The following is a 21,826-nucleotide window of genomic DNA, read 5'->3' as shown; positions in this document are numbered from 1 at the left end:
CGAGGTGGCGGTATTGAAGCGTTGCAGAGTTGAGCGGAGTCCTACAGCACCAGCCAAGACTCCGTGGGTGAAATGTGAATACCATGACGAAAATATGAAATATTGATCTCAAAGACGCCTTACGGCGTCATTGGCAGATTACGCATGGCGGAGAATGACGTGTTAACAAGTCATTGGCGAGCAATGGGTTAACACTTTGAATGCCCAAACCGAGATATCTCGGGTTTACCCCCCACGGGTTGAATGCCCATAACGAGAATATTCGTTTCTCGTTTTTTTTAATTTATTAGCGATCTGAATTCATATTTCATCAACCGAGTCTACCATTGGTAAATCAGCCACCCCAGGCGCTCAGATGTGAAAAAAGCGCCCCCCATCGTCTCCCAGATGGTAATTCACCCTTTTGGATTAGACTCAATGAAAATGCATGAGAAGAAGAAAAAAACCCGGACTCCACATTTTTAGGGATGGGAATCGAATTGGCCGATGCCTGGAACCGTGTGGCTCCCGTGACTTTCGATTCCCTCATCGCTGCCAGGTTTTTCCTACAGTTGCGCAATAACGTTAGCATGTAGCCATGGCAAACTCTATTTGATTCCTTAAGGGCTCGAAATTGCCTGGGTTTTGGTAATATGCTCCCGAAATGCTCCCGCTGTTTGGCTACTTCTATGTGCAGTGAAAACTACTTGAATGCTTTAGAACCTAGTCATTGATTTAGTTCAGGGTGAGCTAAAATTAGCCGCGGAGCTAACGCTAGCTAACGTGAGCTAACGCTATTTAATCAAGCTCACAAAGAGAGATAAACAGCTGACAGCGGATAGTACAGGTACAAATACAATAAAACAGCAGGTGGGGGCTGTTGTGTAAACCTTGTACTCTTTAGTTCACATATAATAAGAGACGGAGTGTTTGTTTACTAGTCTGTACACTGTAAGCCAGGAAGTACCGTGGTGGTGCAACATACAAATGTGTCCGTGTAGCAACACAAGCCAATACCTTATAGGACAGGGGCCCGGGGAAGGAGCTCTGTGTGTGTGTGTGTGTGTGTGTGTGTGTGTGTGTGTGTGTGTGTGAGACAGAAGTCAGAAGAATAACGACGTTATTCAATAGATTAAATTAGTTTAAGAATAAAAAAATAAATACATTAAGAGAATCTCAAATACATTATTTTATTTAAGTGTAGGCTATAGTTAATGTTTTTTTTACAGTTTTTGTATTTTTCTGACATGGGGGCTCAACAATAAATGACAATCAGAAATGTCAAGTTGCATGTTGTTATTCTAACCAGCTTAGACCCCTACGCTCTGCATCTTCTGGCCGCCTCAGACCTACTCCTATCCAAGCTCCGGGAGGGTCATCAAAGAGAAGTCGCCTATTCTCAGTCCTTGCCCCACAATGGTGGAATGAACTACCCACCCCAGTTAGGACAGCCGAATCACATCCAATCTTTCGCCGTCGACTAAAGAGGCACTTCTTCAACCATTATCTGAATAAAAAAAAATATATCTAACCCTAACTAACCGTACTGTCATGCACTTGTCCTAATAAACTAACCTACACTGTAGCACTCAACACTTTGATGAACATTGTTGCTCAGCTGATAAGAGTTGTGCCCTTCCTGATGGCTTGTCGTACAGAACTTGTAAGCCGCTTTGGATAAAAGCGTCAGCTAAATGACTAAATGTAAATGTAGTTCTGTTGCATTTCCAATTTATTTATGTAAATTATAAATTGATCAGGTATCGATAAGGGTATCGATAAAGAATCGAATCGATAAGCAGAATCGATAATGGAATCATATCGATAAAATCCTAATTCCCATCCCTACACATTTTACTTCTCACGCATGTAACCGGAGCCGATCAGCTTCATGCTGGACCCTCAGGACAACGTGGTTACTGTGTTTTACAGTATGTAGCATTGGATCAATAAAAGGATCGATTTTCGGAATGGCGATCAGGAATTGGAATAATCCATTTGGATACCATCTGATCTCAGGTAAGGAATCTATTTTACCAGTCTTAGGATAATCAGACCCGTTTTCACGGAGATATAAGCTTTTCCCCTATAATGTGATATGGCTGTTTGACTGTAAGAGCGATCAGGAACAAGAGAATCGATTTTCAGCGCGCGGCACCAGCGTGCACACGTACACATACTATCGATAATCTAGCGTTTATTTGAAAACGATTCATATAGGCCGAAAAATGACAACGTTCTAGAATATTACAGTACAGGGCGATTATCATGGAATCTCTTTTTTTCCGTGAAAACGAGGGCTTTTCAAAATGCTATAAAACGGAAATGAACCAATAAAAAAACAATCCGCTTCGACAATGTTGACTGGAAATGAGTCATTGATAATGCAACGGGCAGATTAGACACAGCCATAATTTAAAACATAGATTAGGCGATATTAATGCCAACATTGCAGTGGATGGTGGGCATTCAAGCACTAAATGTGCGCCCCCTGCTGGGCACTGAAAGTGTTAACACTTGAGTGCCAACGACGAGAAATCTTGTTAGTTCATGCCATGCGTTGAGTGCCAACGACGAGAAATCTAGTTATTAATCGTTTTTTTTATTAGCGATTTCCATAAATTTTTCATCAATCTAGCCTCACGTTACCACTGGGACTCTGTCTGAGTTTGAACAGGGAAAATACCGCCCCCTATCGTCTCCCGGATGGTAATGCACCCTTTGGATTGGATTGAATGAAAACGCATAGGGAAAAGAAAGTCCGGAATCCACATTTTACTTGTCAGGCATGTAACCCGAGCCTACTGCAGTCATCGCCGACCCTCAGAACAGCGTGGAATAAATGTTTCCAGTACCCAGCGTTGGATCAATAAACGCGATCGATATTTGGAATGGCGATCAGGAATTGGAATAATCTTTTTGGAGAACATCTGATCTGAGGTAAGGAATCTATTTTACCAGTCTTGGGATAATCAGAGCTTTTTTCACAGATATATCAACGTGTCCCGTATGTGTGTATTTTGTATTTGTATTTATTGGTTTAAAATACAGAGACAGTGCATATTAAGGAACATTTGACTGTAAATATGCCAGTTTAGCCAAGTTGGCTAATTTTCAACTGTAGTCTCTGGGGCAGGTGACATGAGCACAACAATAATTAAAACATAGTACAATAATTAAAACACAGTAGGAATCAGTATAGGTTACAATACACTAAAATACATACAAATAAATACATTAAAATACAACCCCTCAGTTAAAAAACATAGTACAATAATTAAAACAGTAGGAATCAGTATAGGTTACAATACACTAAAATACATACAAATAAATACATTAAAATACAACCCCTCAGTTAAAATGGTCGCACACTTGACCATCTCTCAACCATGATTTTAAGTTAGTTTTAAATGAGATGTAACTTTGATACTCCCTGAGCCATGTTGGCAGACTGTTCCAGGTGTGGGCTGCTCTCACGGAAAAGGCTGTCCGACTAAAAGCAGACCTCCTGTTTGGGACTACACAGTCCCCTCTGACTACAGACCTGGGCCCTCATTCATCAACGTGTCTTACGCACTGATTTGTGCTTAACCTGTGCGTACGACCATTTCTAAGCAAAGAGTGGGATTCATCAATTTCAACTTGAACTTGACTCCGTGCTTATATTTACGCACAGCTCGGAGCACACTTAGCTGACGCCCAGTGGTAGAATATATTATTACAACAAGGAAATGAGCTTCTGTGCATTAGTTTCAACACTGGCATGTTCTGTATGAACCGTAATTCATTATAGTTCATTGTAAAATAGCAACAGTAGTGTAATTATGGTCAAAACCCTATAAATAGCATTTGGAATAATAGATCTTTCTCTCAGAATGAATGCAGCATGGTTTATATAGCGTTATCAGAATATACGGGGTGTACTGGGTGTACTCGTTATTATTTTGCGCACAGACCGCAGAAACACGGGAACGTTTTGATTATATTTAAAAGGCTTTACGTTAAACGAAACAAGTGGAATTTCGAAGCTGTAAGCAGAATACAAGTCATATGAACACCCACGATAGTGTTCTTCCCCCTTTTTACTGTATAAGAAAGAATAAAAAACGCATTGCAATGACACCAGGGTGTTTGTGTATTACAAAACCCTTACAATAATGTGTCTTAAATGAATGAAAAGCATACATGCTCTGGACACAGAGCATATCGTGTGGGTGATATGACTTGTATTATGCTTACAGAATTCCACGTATTTAGTTTTACAATGTCAAAGCCTTTTAATGTAAATCAAAACGTTCCCGTATTTCTGCAATCTATGTGCAAAATAATAACGAGTTGAGTTCTAACAAAGAACATATTACATGCTGGTATGCTGATAGAGTAAACTATTATATGAATATGATATGATATAAGGTATACACTGGTCCGTCGCATACACTGGTATGCGCAAGTTACTGTTGCATAATGTAGGCTATGGCTGCTATTATATGTAATTCATATAAGCTACCTAATAGTATATGATTTTTAGAGGCATCTATTTTGTTGTCGGTAATACCGACAACAATGCCTCTAAAAATCATATAGCCAATCGAACACAACTAATAAAGGCATTCATATTACAGCACGGTTATAATGACACACAACCAACGCCAAACAGTGGTCAACGAACGGTCTTTATTAGTATTTTGAGCTGTCCAGGCAGAATTGCAGCAATGGTCTTAGGGAGCCGTTGATATCTGACATCACCGTCTGACATCTAACATGCTTTGCAATCCTTGCCATTCCTTTATGACCACGTCGTGTTAAAGGCCGAAATTAATGTTACGTTAGCGTAAGCCAGTGCTTCTCAAACTTATTCTGTCAGGCCCCCCTTTGGCGGACCAAAATATTTGGCCCCCCCCCCCCCGAGAAACACTGGCGTAAGCTAACAACAAGCTAACCCTCTTCAGAGCCATAGAGAGAAAAGCAGACGGGCAGAGTGAGGGGGGGGGGGGGCAGGTATTCTCCATTCTGTGTGTGCGTTTGAAAAGATCAGATGAAGTCAGAGGAGTATATTATATTGATAGTAAATGTACTGAGGGTGGACAGATAATGTTGATATTTAAACATAAAAAATACAATACATAATAAATGTATTCATGATCATCATGCAACATAAAACAATTGCAGGAACGGTTTGGGAGAGGAAGGGGTTTTAGGTTGCGTGCTGTGAGTTCCAAATAAAAGTTTAAAGCTCAATATATCAAAATGTGGCACTTTACAGTGAACAGGAAGTCTATTTGTATTAAAAACAATAGATTGTTTTTCCTTTAAAAGTCTGGAAGAGGTAAATAAAATGTTCTCAAATTATATAATTTTGTTACCTTTTTTGAGTTGATCTAAATGTTACTGATTGTGTTAAATGGGCTTATGAAGTTATGATATAGTCTCATATCGATTGCAGGCACCTGCATCGTATCGTATCGTGGCAGATATCGGCAAATATCGTATCGTTGTCCAAAGAATCGATATTGTATCGTGATGAAACTGGTGATTCCCACCCCTAGTAGAGTCCATACATCCAACACCAAATCCCATAATTCCTTACACGTAACGTGTCTGGCTGTGTGACATGAACTTGTCAGCATGAAAATGACAGCCAAACATGGCACTGCAACTAAATAACACAAATACAATAGGCACATTTGAAACTGTTACAAATATAACACCTTTTATAGATTCAAGATTCAATCGTTTTATTTCAAACCACAGTGTTAGTTTGGCTACATTTACCATTGTCCGGCAAAACAACATTTGAAAATAAATGAAATGGGAAAAGAGGAACCCCCCCCCCCAAAAGTTTAAAAATAAAACAGCCAGAAACTATACACGGTTTGAAAAGGATGGAAGAAGCAAACCTTATATGTATCCATCCCCCATCAATAACTATATACTTCAGCAAGTATATGACACGATTACCAATACATATAATACAATACAATTTGCAAATACTTCAACTACACACAACACAATCACACATATACATACACACACACACAAGCTAGACTATACTCTCATGTCACCCTTCAAATCATTCTCATAATACGTTGGTCTTCCTCCCTGGTATAGTTTGTGAACACCCCATTTTGAACTTCCTCTTTAGTATATTTATGGATTGACTGGATTTGATCTCCTCCTCCAGATTATTCCACAAGGTAACTCCACGCAGAGAAACACATAGCCTTCCTGGTTAGTCTTGAAGATTGCTGTTCCCGTTTATACTTGTGCTACAAGATTTTGGCCTGTGCTACAAAACTATCAACCTCTGTAGCACCAGTGCTATGTGCAAAAAAAGTTTACGTACAGCCCTGCCGTTACACAGCCAACAACATTACGTTACATAATTATGTTGCAACCTTCATCTATAAAGCAAACAATTATATAAATATTTATATGTAGTTAATAGAGACAAAGGCAGAATTCGACTTAATTTCTTATTAAGACATGTTTTTATATGGGTCGGGGCTGTAAAGTTTAAACCTTTTTAAATCTTAGACAAACGAAACACTTTGCTTTTATGAAATATTGTAAGCAGTCATTTGAGGCTTTATAAAAGCAGCACAATGAACACAAATCTGTCAGTGCCGAGTCCAACCTCATCTTAACTCATTGGACGCCAGAGGTCGCTGTGGGCGTATGGCCGTTTGTGCCAGAGCTGTAATGAAATGGGGGTACATGCCGGTGTTTGTAGTGCTAAAACTATATTAAATATTATATGGATCTAATGATAGTCGATAAACAGATAATTTTTCCATCAATACATTCCCGTTTTATACCGTGGTGAATATGAGTATAGTTTCAGAGTAATTCTGTGTAATCCCAGGAAACTCCGCCAAACAGCGTTTTACTGCATTTCACTATAAATCGTGCCATTCCTCGCCTGGATCAATAATCTGAAATCAACGCTAGATTATCGGTATTATGTTTCATCATGGATGCATGAAGGGGGGAGGGCCGCTCCTCCGTGCTTTGATCGCAACCAACAGGACACGGCACACACACACACCACAGACACACGCTCCGATCGCGGGGAAAGAATTATGGGATCAACGCAAGATTGGTAACATATAGCCCTTACCTCGTCTATGATGTACTGCAAAAAGAATAATCGAAATATCTAATCGCCATTCCAAGTACTGGTCGCGATCGTGTGTCCAACGTAATCCAGCATTGAACATGAACAGGGGGGGGGGGGGGGGGGGGGGGGGGGTGACCCTCGTAGATGCATCTGTTGCAACTGCTTGTCTTGCCCGAGTGTTTAGACCCCGCCCCCACGCCGCAGCTCGGCCCAGACAACAAGCCACATCGTTTCAAATAGAGTGCAATAGCGGCCACAAGGCGTTAGGCAGCGGTATTGGACTATTGCGATCTCAGACCCATCCCCAGTGATAACACACAGCTGCCTGCATGTTTATGAATGGAAACAGCGAATGAAAGAAATAACGATCCAATAACTTGTTGGCAGTATTCGATTGGCGGGCTATAACGAGTCAACTCGTCTTTGGCGGGGAATGAGTTAAATAACAAACGGCTTTGCTTGTTGTAGTTAACAAAGAGAGGCAGAGTTAATGAGAGGTATGGCGTTTGTTGCATTGGAGGCGCAAGATTTTGCAGGTGGGAGGGGGGATAAAAAAAAAGAAACTTATTTTTTATTGTTTTTTTTAATATATTCAAACTTAATTTTCCCGTTCGAATCCCGTGCCCATCGAAAGAAGCTTCGAAGTATTTAAGACAGCCCTAGTTATTTTAATAACGGAGCATTGCAAATGTGAATCCCGCAGGGATATTGTTTATGAATTAATTGGATCTGAGGTTATTGTAAAAGGCCTATCGGAGGCGGCTGGGTGGCGCAGCGGACATGGTGCTTGTCACCAACGCAAGAGACACTGGTATCGAATCCAGCTGTCAGCGTTGCTTCCGGCTTGGCCGCCCGTCATACTGGCTCGATTGGCAGAGTCAGCGGGAGGGAAGCCGGTGGGTGGGTCTGGGTCTGGGTCATCGACAGCGACTCCCTACAGTTCGGTCGGGGCGCCTGCACAGCGAGGGAAGGATCTAAGTGAAGTAGTGTGACCTTCCACACGTTACACACTCTCAGTGAGAGTTCACGCTGCCAGGTGAAAAGAAGTGGTTGGCTGGGTACACATGTGTTGGAGGAAGCATGTGATAGTCTCCGCCCTCCCAGACCGACGGTAGGGGGTAAAGTGCGCAACGACCAGGAAGGGGATTGGGAATTGGCATAACGACTAACATTGGGAGGGGAGAAAAACAGTAAAAGGGGGAAAAAGATAATTCATATTGGCTCTGATTAGTTTCATATTCTCCGCTGTGGATGTATTTGCTTAACCGGAGCGCCCCAATTGTGTTTCATTCAAGCATAAATTGAAGTGTCTTTATTGGATTGTGGATGTGAATTACGAGGAATTTAAAATCTGTGGATTGTTGAATTGTATCACTGTCACACGTTATTGTGATATTGTAACTGGGATTAAAATGTCTGATGATGAAAAAGAGGGTGATGAACATGACTAAGTATAAACCGAAGGTTAATCAATTCAATGCATTTATGGATGATGTCCGAAACAGATTAAAACCTGATTAATAGTGAAACTGTTAATAGCCTCCATGCTTATTAGTGCGTCTGAACGTTTACATTTACATTCAGTCATTTAGCGGACGCTTTTATCCAAAGCGATTTACAAGTTCTGTACGACAAGTCATCAGGAAGGGCACAACTCTATCAGCTGAGTAACAATGTTCATCAAAGTGTTGAGTGATACACTGTAGGTTAGTATATTAGGACAAGTGCATGACAGTAAGGTTAGTTAGGGTTAATTATTATTTATTTATTTATTTTCATTTCAGATAATGGTTGATACTTGATAATGTTTCAACAACCTCCTATAATAGTGGGGTTCACTGCTCTCTGACACCGTTATTTCGGGGGTCACGCCTTGAACACTTTGGGAACCATGTATTTATATAGTACATGATACCTAAGCGCATACAGTACAGATATCCTCACAAGTATCTATTAATTCGTATCAATTAGATACTCTTTGGGCTTGTTTTTATCTACTTATTCTAAAAGAGTTGAAATAATAAATAATATTAATTTGTCCAACACTTACGCATTTAACTTGTCTGCGATATTTTGCCATGCTTCTTGTCTTGCTCTGGCAGCAGTGGCGGTGTTTGATTTCGCCATGATTATGGTCTTATATTCCTCATAAGCGTTCATTATCATCTCCTGCTCGTCAGCGTTGAAAAAAGACGCTCTTGCTTTGACTAGGGATGCACGATATTGATTTTTTGACACCGATAACTTTATGCTCCTCAAGCCGATATTTATTGTATTATAATATTCTTTTTTAAATGTATATATATATATATATATATATATAATTATTTTATCAAAATCTTTTTTTTTTCTTTGAGTATTAATAAGCTCCGACGTCATCGGTACTGCTATCGGTACTCGAGAAATTATGGAGGTTTTTTTTGAGGAATTTAAACGTCGCAAACTAATCTTGTTGGCCATTGTCTATATCTCTCCTGCCTAGGTGTCTCTGCCTGCGCGGGGAGCGGGCTGTGCTCTCTCCTCTCTTCCCCTCCCACTCGCACACACACACTCACTCACACACACACACACACCCCGGTGCTGCCGAGTACGGACAGCTCTGCTCTCATAATGGCGGACAGAACGAAACGTTCAAAAGTCTGGGTCTATTTTACTAAAGTCAATGCCGACAACGCTCGTTGCCACAAGTGCAACAAGACATTTGCCAGTAATATATAAGCGCTGGTACTTGTCAATATGGCTGGCGGGGAGATAACGTTAGCTCCGAGTAGAGTAATGGCTGACAATCCGGAGGTAAATAAACGAACGAGAGCTTCTGATTGGTGGTAAGAAGTAGGGGTGGGACGATACATCGATCCAGATCGATATATCGATCTATTATCAATAATCAAATAGGATCGATGCAACGTAAAAAGATCGATTCATATTGCGATACTCTTATTTTGAAAATCCGGCGATTCGTATCCGCCCTAACATCGTTCCCAGCTTTATTTATATCCGCCCGCGCCCAGTAGTGTGAAACTCCGTGTAGACATTACAGCAGAACAGCGCTAAGCTAAGCAGCTAACCGTGAGAGAACAAGAGAGAGGAGAGGGGAAGGAGAAGGGGCGGGGGCAGTCTACCTTTCTGTGTGTGGGGACTGGGGGAGGGGCATTCTGTGTGTGTGTGTGTTACCGAGGATGGACAGATAATGTTGATATTTAATTTAAACATGAATACATAATAAATATAAGAAAAACGAACCAAAAACGGGTGAACAGGAAGTCTATTTGTATTAAAAACAATAGATTGTTTTTCATTTAAATGTCTGGAAGAGCTAAAAAATAAAAACGTCAATTGATATTTCCGTAGCCTTTTTTTTGTTGATCTAAATGTGACTGATTGTGTTAAATGGGCACATAATATCGTCTCATATCGATCGCAGGCACCTGAATCGAATTGTATCGTATCGTGGCAGACTTTGTGATATCGGCAAATATCGTATCGTTGTCCAAAGAATCGATATCGTATTGTATCGTGATGAAACTGGTGATTCCCACCCCTAATAAGAAGAAGAGGTGGGTGCAAGCGGTGGGACATAATTGGCAGATCGACTGTCTGCCTCCGAATGTAACGTGACTACGTCACAGCCAAGAAAGGGAGCGCTGGATTTGTGAAAAACTCCCTGTTCCTAAACCACACGCTATCAGTTTTACCACAGTACTGGCAAAACAGGAGGAGGCTATAATAAAAACAAGCGCCCTTCATCCAAATCCACCCACACCGGATTTCTTTTAACCAAAAAATGTATTATATATTATCGGAGCTATCAATAACGTTATCGGGTTTATCGGGATGACGTCATAATTGCTGATATCGGCCCGATAATTATCGTGCATCCCTAGCTTTGACTGGAGTTGCCATTATTCCGTTAGGTCAGGATTTCAGCGATCGACACCTCCCCTTTTTGAGGTAAGACAGGAACACGCAATTATGCTGATTACTGAAGTCTGGTTCGAATTAACGAGATTGTTTGAGCCCGAATGAGCCTTCGAGAAACCGAGATAGCCCGACTTCAATCATCGGGTTAATTTAAGCTGGATAATGGGACTTTTGATCGACTTAGTTGAACCAGGTACGGGGCCCAGCTGTGAGGGGAAAGTACCGCGAACTCTGGTGTGTGTGTGTCTTAACATTATTAGGCGAACAAGAAAACGATGAACATTTTCAGCCTATTGTGTTACAAACATATCATTCATTCATGGTTTTGTTTCAGGGACACATGTAGTAAGGGGGACGGGAGGGGAGTGCAGAGTGTGCGTTAATTTGTTCTGTCTGCTTGTCATCATGCCTTTACAAGCTTCAACGTTTTATTCATCATCTAAATGTGACAATACAAGCTTGATATTCAACGTTAAATGAATGACCTTCTGTGTTAAGACTGTTAGTAAGCCAGTGTAAAGTAAAGATATTGAGCCTACATTTGTAAAATGTGCAACCCTAGTTTCACCTAGTGGTATGAGACGTATTCGTTGTATGGCTGGATGTACAGAACCGTGACGTCCGTACCGTGAAGTCGCGGGGTAAATACACGTACCATTACACCCCTACTGGGAATACATTCCCTGAGATCCATAGATGTCCCTAGATACCAAGAACATGCAAATGGACATTGTAGAAGTGGAGCAATCTTCCATTTACTTGCGTTACTACAGTTAGGACCATGTATACCATCATAACTATTACTACTGTCTGATTGAATCCTCACACTCGCTACTGTTGACAATTACTACCGTTATCACTATTATCATTATTACTTGCTTCTATGTTATATTATGCCTACCTATCCTACCTGTACCCCCGCCCCACCCATGCTGCTAGGGGATTAATACAGGAACACTTGACTTTGGACTGTTGGAGCAGCACCAGATTTTACATCCAGTGACATCACAAGGTCTGATCAATGCAGCATTGATCTTTGACCAAGTTTGAGCCAAATCGGATCATAATTATTATAGGTAGGAATCGACAGACAAGACACGCAGACACAAGATTAGGCAGAGAGCCATATGATTTTCTATGACCTTGTGAAACATTGTTGCTCATTTGTAAAATAAACAATATGAGGCGTGTCATTACAGGATCAGTGCAGGTGGTGTTTAGGTAATAGGTGATAGCCATTAAAGGTGCACTATGTAGTTTTGCAAGAGTCAGAGAAGTGAACAATTTCTAAGGTATATTTTCATAACTGAATAAACAAACTGTCCTCAGAGCGAAACTGGATCCCTGGAACAGTTTGAAGCTAGAAAGCTTCCTGACAAGTTACTATTACGCTGCTGTCGTTTACAAAGGCAGGGCCCGCAATTTTGTTAACAAACATATTCTAGGCCTCAGTTTGGTTTCCAGTGCCTAAAAGATATTTTGTTTTTATTTATAAACATAAAATTGAATAATACTAAGAATTATAGTGAATGTCTTTTGCATGCTCTGCAAACAAATCCCCCTCCTCTGAAACTGCAGCTTTAAATGACAACAATGAGCGATGAGCTGTGTTAGAAAGGCATGACAGGTTATGAGAATACTATATGAATATGTATTCTTCATGTTTTCCTGAACTTGCCTTTGGATGCGAATGCTCTGGTCCTGGTGGCCCTGGGTGGCTATCATGACGTCAGCCTCGTCCAGAACAAACACTTTGATCTTCTTGGGGTCGATGATCTTGTACCTGGTGCACCAGTCTAGGGCAGTACCTGGTGTCCCGATGACTATCTGCTCCTGCAGCTCCATATTTCGTGGAACTGGACAGAAGATGGACAGTATTTTAACCCTTTATCTTAGGGCTGGGCGATATGGCCAAAAATGATATCACGATAACGATATGATATTATCGATATTATTATAAGTATTACAATATATATATATTTTATTTTTAAACAACATAAGTATGTTTATTTTGCAGCAATTCTTTGTCGTTGCCCCCATCTTTAGTGTTACAACCCCTCACACTCCAGTTCCCCAGCTGCAGCTGGTTTGAAAGCGAAAGTAAACAGGCTTCTCTGCTGGCTGTGGCTCCAGGGGAGTTGAATAGTTCTGGCTCTGCTAGTTTATTTTCTATCTTTTGGCGCTTTTTTGGTGGACAAACCACCGCACATGTGCACCGTGACTCGCGACTAGCTCTGCTAGCACACATAGCCTTCTGTGTACAGATGGTTTCAAACTGTATTTTAAATTAGAAAGCAAACAAAATAAATGGACAAGAGAAAAATAAATCACAATTTGGTCAGTATTGTCATTTGGACAAGCAAAGCCATTACTTTAAGTTGCAGGCAAGAAAGACAAGTCTGTCAACGGTCTCTGGTTTTAAAACTGCACTGTTGCAGGTCACAAAAAATATGATTTATAATTTTTTTTTTATTATCAATCGATATCGATTATTAAAATATATCACGATAATTATCATTATCGTTTTATCGCCCAGCCCTACTTTATCTACTCTGGGAATATTTACCTTTTTAAATTAAAGCCATGCTACACACTACACAGGCTATGTTCTTCACACTGCAAGCCTTAGTGCTCAATTCTAATTTATTGCTCAGATTATTACTTACTTCATTTGTTTGGCTGTTCATATTATTATTAGTCACACTCCTGAAATGACCTGCATGCGCAAATGAACAATGAAGAAGGTGGATGTAAAATAATTGTGACAAATGTCGATCTAGAGTGACGTAAAAGAAAGTGAAAGTCACGACTGTTCAGACTGACGTCACATTGCAAAATATCAGACCTGTATCCGATTCAGGAGCACAAAAAGTGGCCCAAATCAGAATTGAAAAGATCAGATTCCATGTGATTTGTGCTGCTCACTGAAACAATCTAACTTTAACACCAAAGAGCTGTCCAGTACCGCCGCAGAGAGCAGCTCACCTTCCCATGCTTTGCTTTCATGGACACTTCAACAGTAGCTGCTGAGGGGAGTTTCTCTGTCAATCCAGGGATTCAAACCAGCGATGTTTCAGTCACAAGCCAGCACCTCTCATCACTAATCTACACATTGCACTTAAACACTTTTTTACGCTTACAATATATGTTACACGTACTTCTTTGCCACACTGAATAGTAGGTACCGCTATATTACTTACTATTCTGATTATAGAATAGTAATGTCCTTACCTCTGTTGCCCCGAATGGCATAGGCAAATCTTACATCGGGGTAAAACTTCCCCATCTGCTCAATGACTTCACCGATCTGCAGAGCGAGCTCATACGTCGGTGAAACACAAAGGCACTGAAAAGAGACGACACATGGATCAGTGACGACCACCAGGTTTCAAGGCCCACTTATCCAGAAAGTAGATCCTGACATGACAAATTCTACCCACCTGAGTCCACTTGTTGGCTGGGTTCACATGGCTGAGCATAGCCAGTGAAAAGGCAGCCGTTTTACCTGTGCCAGATTGCGCTTGGGCAATCAGATTCTGAGGTCTGGAACCCGGGGGGGGAGGGGGGCACACAGAAAGAGAGAATATTGGTTCAGTGCAGCATGTAGGATACTGTATCATAGCATTTCAGCAATTGTTTTTCAGGGGCCGAATACTACATTAGGTGATGACTTGCAATTGTGATGTGCAATTTCCTTGGAGAGACTTTAGTGCAATTCTGCAATTTAGTGAAAGACCAGGCTTTAACAAGGTCTGAGAAACCTTTCCCACGGATATAGAGCAGAATAATGTGGGCACTCACGGCTCAGCCAGCATCATGGGCAGAGCGTTCTCCTGGATCTTAGACGGTCTGTTGAAACCCATGTTGTAGACGCCCTTCAGCAGCTGAGGTTTCCTGTTGAACATCAAGTCCAAAGAAATGGTAAATTTCATATCGTACTGGTTATGGATGGGCGTGAGTAATCAATTACTCTAGTAATAACCGCTTCAACTGATTAGAGTGGTTTTTGAGGGTGCTCAATTTTTATTTGATCACCAAAAGCGATTTTTTTTTCACTGAAACTGAAATCTTGCTCTGAAATCCCTGGAGGCGTGAGTTGCTGCAAGAAGACAACACTGGTCAGCTGTGGAGCATTAGAGCGAACCGCAAAACCACTGTTGCATTGAAAACGATCTAAAAGATAAACAGTTAGCTTAGCGTTATCTAAAAGATAAAAACAGTGGCTCGTGTTCATGAATTTCCAAATTGTGCCAACATGTCGCCCACTTTGTGTAGCGTTCATAGACTAGTATTGATACAGACATACCGTTCCATGAGTGGAGAGACCTGGAGCAGACAGTGTGGAGGTAATGTAATTATTACAAATGGTAACTGACTATCAATATGCATTAAGCATCAGGTATATTGCCATACATTGTTATGTCCACGGAGCGAGACATAATAAAATCGGTTGTGTGTGTGACTCCACGCAATATCTTGTTATTACAGCTGCCATGCACTTTAAAAATGTATTTCCCTAAACAACTACCCAAGCACTACTCTAGTAATTCATGAGAGTACTTGATCTGGGAACACATTACTCGTGCCCATCCCTAGTGCAGACTCCTAACATGTAAACTATGTAGGAAGACACTCTCAGGTTAAAAGATTATTTAAAAATAGGAAATACATTTTTTTGTTTCTAACATGAGAGCTGCACCTCATCTTTCTACCTACAGTTGACTTTCAAGCTCCCGACATGTAAAACCAAATCACACACATAGCTTTAGCCAACTGGTCATTTTTCATTGCAGACTTACAGTCTCAGCTCTTCAAATGTCTTGACAGAGAAGAGAGGGGAGCTGGGATCTCGCTGCAGCACTTCCACCTGGTTACGGTTCTCCACCAGATTGTGGTGAATCAACTTATTCAGCAGAGACTGTTGAGCCACGTCCAACACATCCACTAGAATATAGACAGTCATTAATAGCCGATACATCCACTAGAATATAGACAGTAATTAAGATATACTGGACCCAAAGGGTCAGAGAATTTACCCTACGAACATCTGAAGTCTAAAATAAAAAAGTAAACGCATTGAATTTCACTCAAAATAGTCCACAATCTTTCAATGTATTTATTGTAACATAGAATATAATCGATAGGGCATACAGACTCTGCACATTTGTTTACACCATTTATTTTTCCTCATATTTTTATATTCAGATAACATTTTGTTGCCTATATATATATATATATATTAGAGCTGGGCCGTTAACGGCTTTAACGTGTTGCGTTAACGCTATACTAGTATCGCGCGATAATATAATTAACGCATTAATCTAAAAAAATTTATTTACCCAGGGTAGGTTCGCTGAGCACAGATGCTCTTTTTCAGGAACGCCCTGCTTCACATTCACACAGTTCCATTCACACCTGGGAGCTGCCCAGTACAACCACAGTTGACACCATTGGCCACTGAGCAACTCCACTGGAGCAGTTGATTCAAGCCATGTCACATAGTTCAAGTTTGAAATGATTCTTTCTGTTTTGCTCCTGAGAGTGCTAAATACTGTACTGTACTGGTAATATTATTTATTTGTGTTAACTTCTGAATAAAACAACTTATTAAACACAAGTACATCTTATTGAACATTATTTTGATATTTCATTACCAATTATCATAGCAAAACAGCTTTTTCAAACAGTCTGTAATGCATTTTGGAAACGGGAGATGGGCTCATGGTGTAATGGGCCACCTGGCCTGAGAAACATAAGGAGGAAAGAAAAAGTAAGGACTTACGTCATTATTTGGGTAGAACACACATATTTTGAATGCCTTCGGCAGGTTTTTTTTTTTTCTTTTTGAGCCATTTTAATCTAGATTAATCTAGATTAAATCCAGGATTGCATAGATTAATCTAGATTAAAAAAATTAATCTATGCCCACCTCTAATATATATATGTTTGTTTACTCTTCAGGAGATTTTGGGGCAGCCTGTACTCGTCTTTAAGTACGTCAAAAAATTTATTTGTACATTGAGATGCATCACCATCCAGGAAGTAGACAAGTGAAAGATTACATTAAGTTAATTTAATGTTGTTTTTTCATTCTAGACTCCTCCAACCTTTGTTGGGCGAATGCTCTGCTGAGCCAGACAGGCCAGATAGATCCTACATCAGGGCGAGAGCAATTACCGTAATAAAAGGTGTGAGTTGAAGACATTTAATCATAGGTGTCCTTAGGCTTTTATAGGTGTTTATTTTGCACATAATCACCCAAAATAATATCCATAATATCGCAAAACAGTTTTGAGCACATTAATTTAGTTTGATAGTTATTGAAAAGTTAATGGATTTGAATATGTCCCCAAGTGCTGTCATCACTTGACATTGTGTTAAAGTGTTGTCAGTGGCATTTCTTTTGTTTAAAATAAGTAGTCTACATGTAAAAATAATAGCTCTACATTCCGACAGCCATCAACTGCTATAGTGTGTTTGGTCAGTAACATGATTGATTGAAAATTTTATTAACAGATTGCAGAATGGGTACAATACAGTACGGCTCAATACACACAATTGTTAAAGGGATGCAGACCAGAGAAAAACTTTAGTCTTGTTTACATCAGGGTCCCCCATTTTCAATTCATAATGACATTTATGACATACACAAGATAGATATAAATCATGACATTTAGGACATACAGATATACAGTACTGTTACAATTATGACACAAGAAATACAAATATACAGTACTGTTTAACAGAGATCCTAACAGAAACTATATACATTTGAGGGGGAGGAAACTGTAAATTAGGAGGGGGTTAGGTGGGTTGGTGGGCGGGGGGTTTGGACATTTACGGGGGCCAGTTTCGAATTGCAGCCTCCCGTAGGTGCTCTTTGAGGGCGGGTTTGGGTAGGTAGGTAGGGATTCACATTATTTTACAGCTGTGGGTAGGGCGTTCCACATTGTTGTGGCATAATTGCGGAACGTTTAGTCCCTTGTTTGAGCCGAATCTGGGTTGAACATGATTTGTGGAACTCCCTCTGGTGTTGTGGTCGTGGAATTCACTGACCTTTGGGAAGTATTTCGACATGTACATGGGTATCTTAGTGGTATAGTGCATCTTGTAGACCAGGCCGATTGCAAGCTGCTGTACTAGGTTAAGAAGGACAACCTGACAGCGGTACTGTGCTTTATCGACTTCAAAAAGGCTTTTGACTCGATACACAGAGCCGTGATGATGAGGATACTCAAGGCCTACGGAGTCCCTCCCAATCTACTCCGGGCCATAGGGACCATGCACACGGGTACAAGGGCCAAGGTGGTAACCCCAGACGGCAACAGTGAAGAATTTGACATCCTGGCTGGAGTGATGCAAGGGGACACCCTTGCCCCCTTCCTTTTCGTCATAGTCCTCGACTATGCGCTCAGGAAGGCCATTAATGGACGGGAGCAGGAACTTGGTCTCACAATAACCCCAAGGAGATCGAGACGACACCCCGCCATAGTCCTAACAGACCTTGACTACGCGGACGACATCAGCCTGCTCTCTGACCAGGTGGAGCAGGCACAGGAACTCCTGTGCAGAGTGGAGACGGAGTGCGCCAAGGTTGGCCTTAGGCTAAATGCCAAGAAAACCGAGGTCATAATGTATAACATCCTCCCGGATCATCCACCTCTAAGGACAACAGGAGGCTCTGCTCTAAAGGAAGTCAGTGATTTCAAGTACCTGGGCTCGTGGGTCAACTCGTCCGAGCAAGACCTTAAAGTGAGGAAGGCACTTGCGTGGAGGGCTCTGAACGGCATGACCAGTGTGTGGAAATCCAACCTCCCCCGTCAAATCAAGCTCAACTTCTTTCATGCAACAGTTGAGTCTGTCCTTTTGTATGGCAGTGAATGCTGGACCTTGAAGCCCACCCTGCAGAAGTCCTTGGATGGGTGCTACACCAGAATGATGCGTGTGGTGCTCAACATCAACAGGGATGAGCATGTCACTAATGCAAACTTGTATGGGGGGGTGCTAAAGGTGAGCGATAAAGTGGCAGTCAGGAGAATGAGGCTGGCAGGTCACTGCCAGAGACACCATGAGATGCCAACCAGCAAACTTGTGCTGTGGGAACCAACACACGGGCATCGATCACGAGGACGTCCCACGTTAACCTACGTGGACGTACTCAGGAGAGATGTGGGAACAGAAAGCACCGGCGAGCTAGCCAGATGCATGGAGGATCGGGATGACTGGAAGCACCGATGGAGGGCCCGTCCGAGGACGACCTAGATAGATAGTACTCCGTCGTCTACTCTAAGCCATCCTAGGATGTCAAAATGGGCAGGGGTGAGGTGGGTTCTTGGAGTAAGGTCAAGCAGTAGTCTGACCAGTTTGTTTGTAGTCTTGTTTTTAGTGCCTTTGAGGTGCTTTGGTACCATGAGGCGCAAGCATAGTCATAGTACCCTTGAATGAGTGCTCCTGTTAGAGTCTTCAGGGTATTCTTGCTTACCAGAGAGGAGATCCGGTACAAGAATCGTGTTCGTTGGTTGCTTTTTTTATTACATTGGTTGCCATTTTGTCACAGGAAAGATTTGCCTCTAGGATGGAGCCCAGGTAGGTAATTTCATCTTTCCTTGTGACACTATTGTCACCCACTGTAACAGAGAAGCCGTTGGCCTTGCTGAGTTTTTTATTTGATCCAAAGAGAATGGACTCTGTTTTACCCAGGTGTAAAGTTTGTTATCAGCGAGCCAGGTGCAGAGTTCCGAGCTGAGGGCTTTTTCAACCTGCAAATTGTTCTAGTCAGAGACCAGCAGGGCTGAGTCGTCCGCGAACAGGAACAAGTTGCAATCACAAGCTGACGACATGTCATTTGCATAAATTAGGAACAGTAACAGTCCTAGTATGCTTCCTTGTGGAACGTTTAAAATCTAGTAAAAAATAAATAAAAGTAAAATAATCGACCAGTGCAGTAAGCAAATTTGGCCTGGCAAGATTTCTAGAAATAACAAAAGAACATCTAAGGTTAGCTCTCCTGATTGGATGAAGTGGGAATGGGATACCAGAAAATGTATTTTAGTGTTTACTGCAGAGTGGAGGGACTGGGAGACCCATGTTAATGACCAAACACTCTTATCAGTGATGGCTGTCAGAATGTAGAACTATTTAACACTTATTGTAACAAAAAAAGAAAATAGCATAGCAAATAGATGAAAAATAGCAATATGGGATCTCTATTTCTTCGTGAGTCTGGTATTTGAGTAGGTCTCAGGCGTTCTGAGTATTTAGACTGAAGATAATCACGCTGTCCAAAGTCAAGTGTCAGACACTGGGGAGGAAAACGATACCTTTCTCTCCATCCACTCTCAATCCAGGTTCCTTAGTCATTGGCACAATGTTGCCTACACAGGGGAGACAACACAAAAGCAGTCATACTGGGAATTAAAACTTAACTTCAGGTGCAAGGAGTACAATACTCAAAATGTTGTAGATACTATATCTATACATCCCTTACCTACTCTTACTAGTTACGCTGCTGGCCAGTATGACTACTACCATATTGTCTTTAAACCTACATCACTGTACATATTAATACTACGTACTCTGTACATAGTTCTGATGAGTACTATACCCTGTAGTACTAATCTATATATTTGATATCCAATTTAAATCACATGCAATTGTATATTACTATTGCAGTTTATGGTTACATTTGCAATCTGATTGGACGCCAAACTTATTTTCGTTGTACTGTATGATGACAATACATTTGAATCTAATCTAATAATACTCAAAATGTAGGCCTACCATTTATTTCTCCTCTCACGCTGCGTTGGCCGTCCACTCCTTTTCCGATCCCCATGGAACCGAACTGGTGGTGAGAAGATTGCTGAACAACACAAAGATTGAAACCATCGTTAAGTTAAGTTTTCCAAATTGTGCCATATTGACAACATAACGTTTCCACATCATCACAGACGAGACAGTGTGTCTGTAGCCAGACTGCTATGCTACTAGCGATGCGCGGTGCGGCTAACTTCTGGACCAACTCTGCTGAATCAACCTGTTTTGTTTTTCAGAATTGTCCAGGTCGTGCTACCGGCTGTCAGTCACATCTATCGTCACAACTTACAGACAGATGAGTACATTCTTGTACATCGACTGCTTTCGCCCACGAGTCTGAAGCCATTATTCTCTGATATTGTTTGAGGGTGTGAGCTCCTGTGTTTTTGTCGACACGCGCACACACACAACACTGTTATCAGAAGTAGTTTGATGTGGAGCGTGATGACGTCACCGAGCAAACAGCTGGACCAGTGCGCACTCCTCCGCGCCACTAATCACCCACCATGCTTCCCCGTTCCCCCTCTATTAGTTGGGGGCCTTAGGGATATTTTCCTGCAAATTTGTGCAAAAGCACCAAATTTGGCCCAGATGTAGTCCATAGTATGCTAATTGATTCAGCCAGGGCGCCCGAGCCGGCGACCCCCGGGCATACCTGTAAAACCTCCCGTTTTTCCCGGGATTCTCCTGTATTTCAACCTTCTCTCCCGCCGTCCTCCTGTTAAAATATCTTCCCGTATTTTCCCAGTTTTTATACAAAATGGCTGCAATTCCCCTCCGTGACGACAGGTGGCAACAGTGTAGATTAGAACGTTAGCAGATTCGGCTCAAACAAGGGACTAAACACGTTTCGCAATTATGCCACATCAATGTGGAACGCCCTATCCAAAGCTGTAAAGGAATGTGAATCACTACCCACTTTCAAAACCACTCTCTAAGAACACCTACGGGAGACTGCAATTCGAAACTGGCCCATGTAAATGTCCTAACCCA

The 21,826-nt window shown here is 41.4% G+C and overlaps 1 protein-coding gene across 1 annotated transcript in view; it reads right to left on the bottom strand.

Moving 5' to 3' along the window:
* Positions 1-21,170, bottom strand: part of LOC311238152 (ATP-dependent RNA helicase DDX19B-like) — a 70,425-nt gene extending 49,255 nt beyond the window's left edge. The window contains exons 1-8 of the mRNA XM_084326163.1: positions 21,123-21,170; positions 20,798-20,879; positions 20,338-20,391; positions 15,817-15,961; positions 14,819-14,911; positions 14,458-14,560; positions 14,249-14,363; positions 12,696-12,873 (exon numbers count right to left, since the gene is read on the bottom strand). Coding sequence (XP_084182289.1) covers positions 12,696-12,873; positions 14,249-14,363; positions 14,458-14,560; positions 14,819-14,911; positions 15,817-15,961; positions 20,338-20,391; positions 20,798-20,852 — 743 coding nt within the window. The 5' untranslated portion in view covers positions 20,853-20,879; positions 21,123-21,170. The remainder of the gene's footprint in view (positions 1-12,695; positions 12,874-14,248; positions 14,364-14,457; positions 14,561-14,818; positions 14,912-15,816; positions 15,962-20,337; positions 20,392-20,797; positions 20,880-21,122) is intronic.
* Positions 21,171-21,826: the final 656 nt, after the last annotated feature.

This window comes from Notolepis coatsorum, assembly GCF_963971535.1.
Source record: "Notolepis coatsorum genome assembly, chromosome: 12".
Taxonomy (NCBI): Eukaryota; Metazoa; Chordata; class Actinopteri; order Aulopiformes; family Paralepididae; genus Notolepis; species Notolepis coatsorum.
Note: the sequence above shows the minus strand (reverse complement) of the source record. Positions and strands in the feature narration are given on the sequence as shown.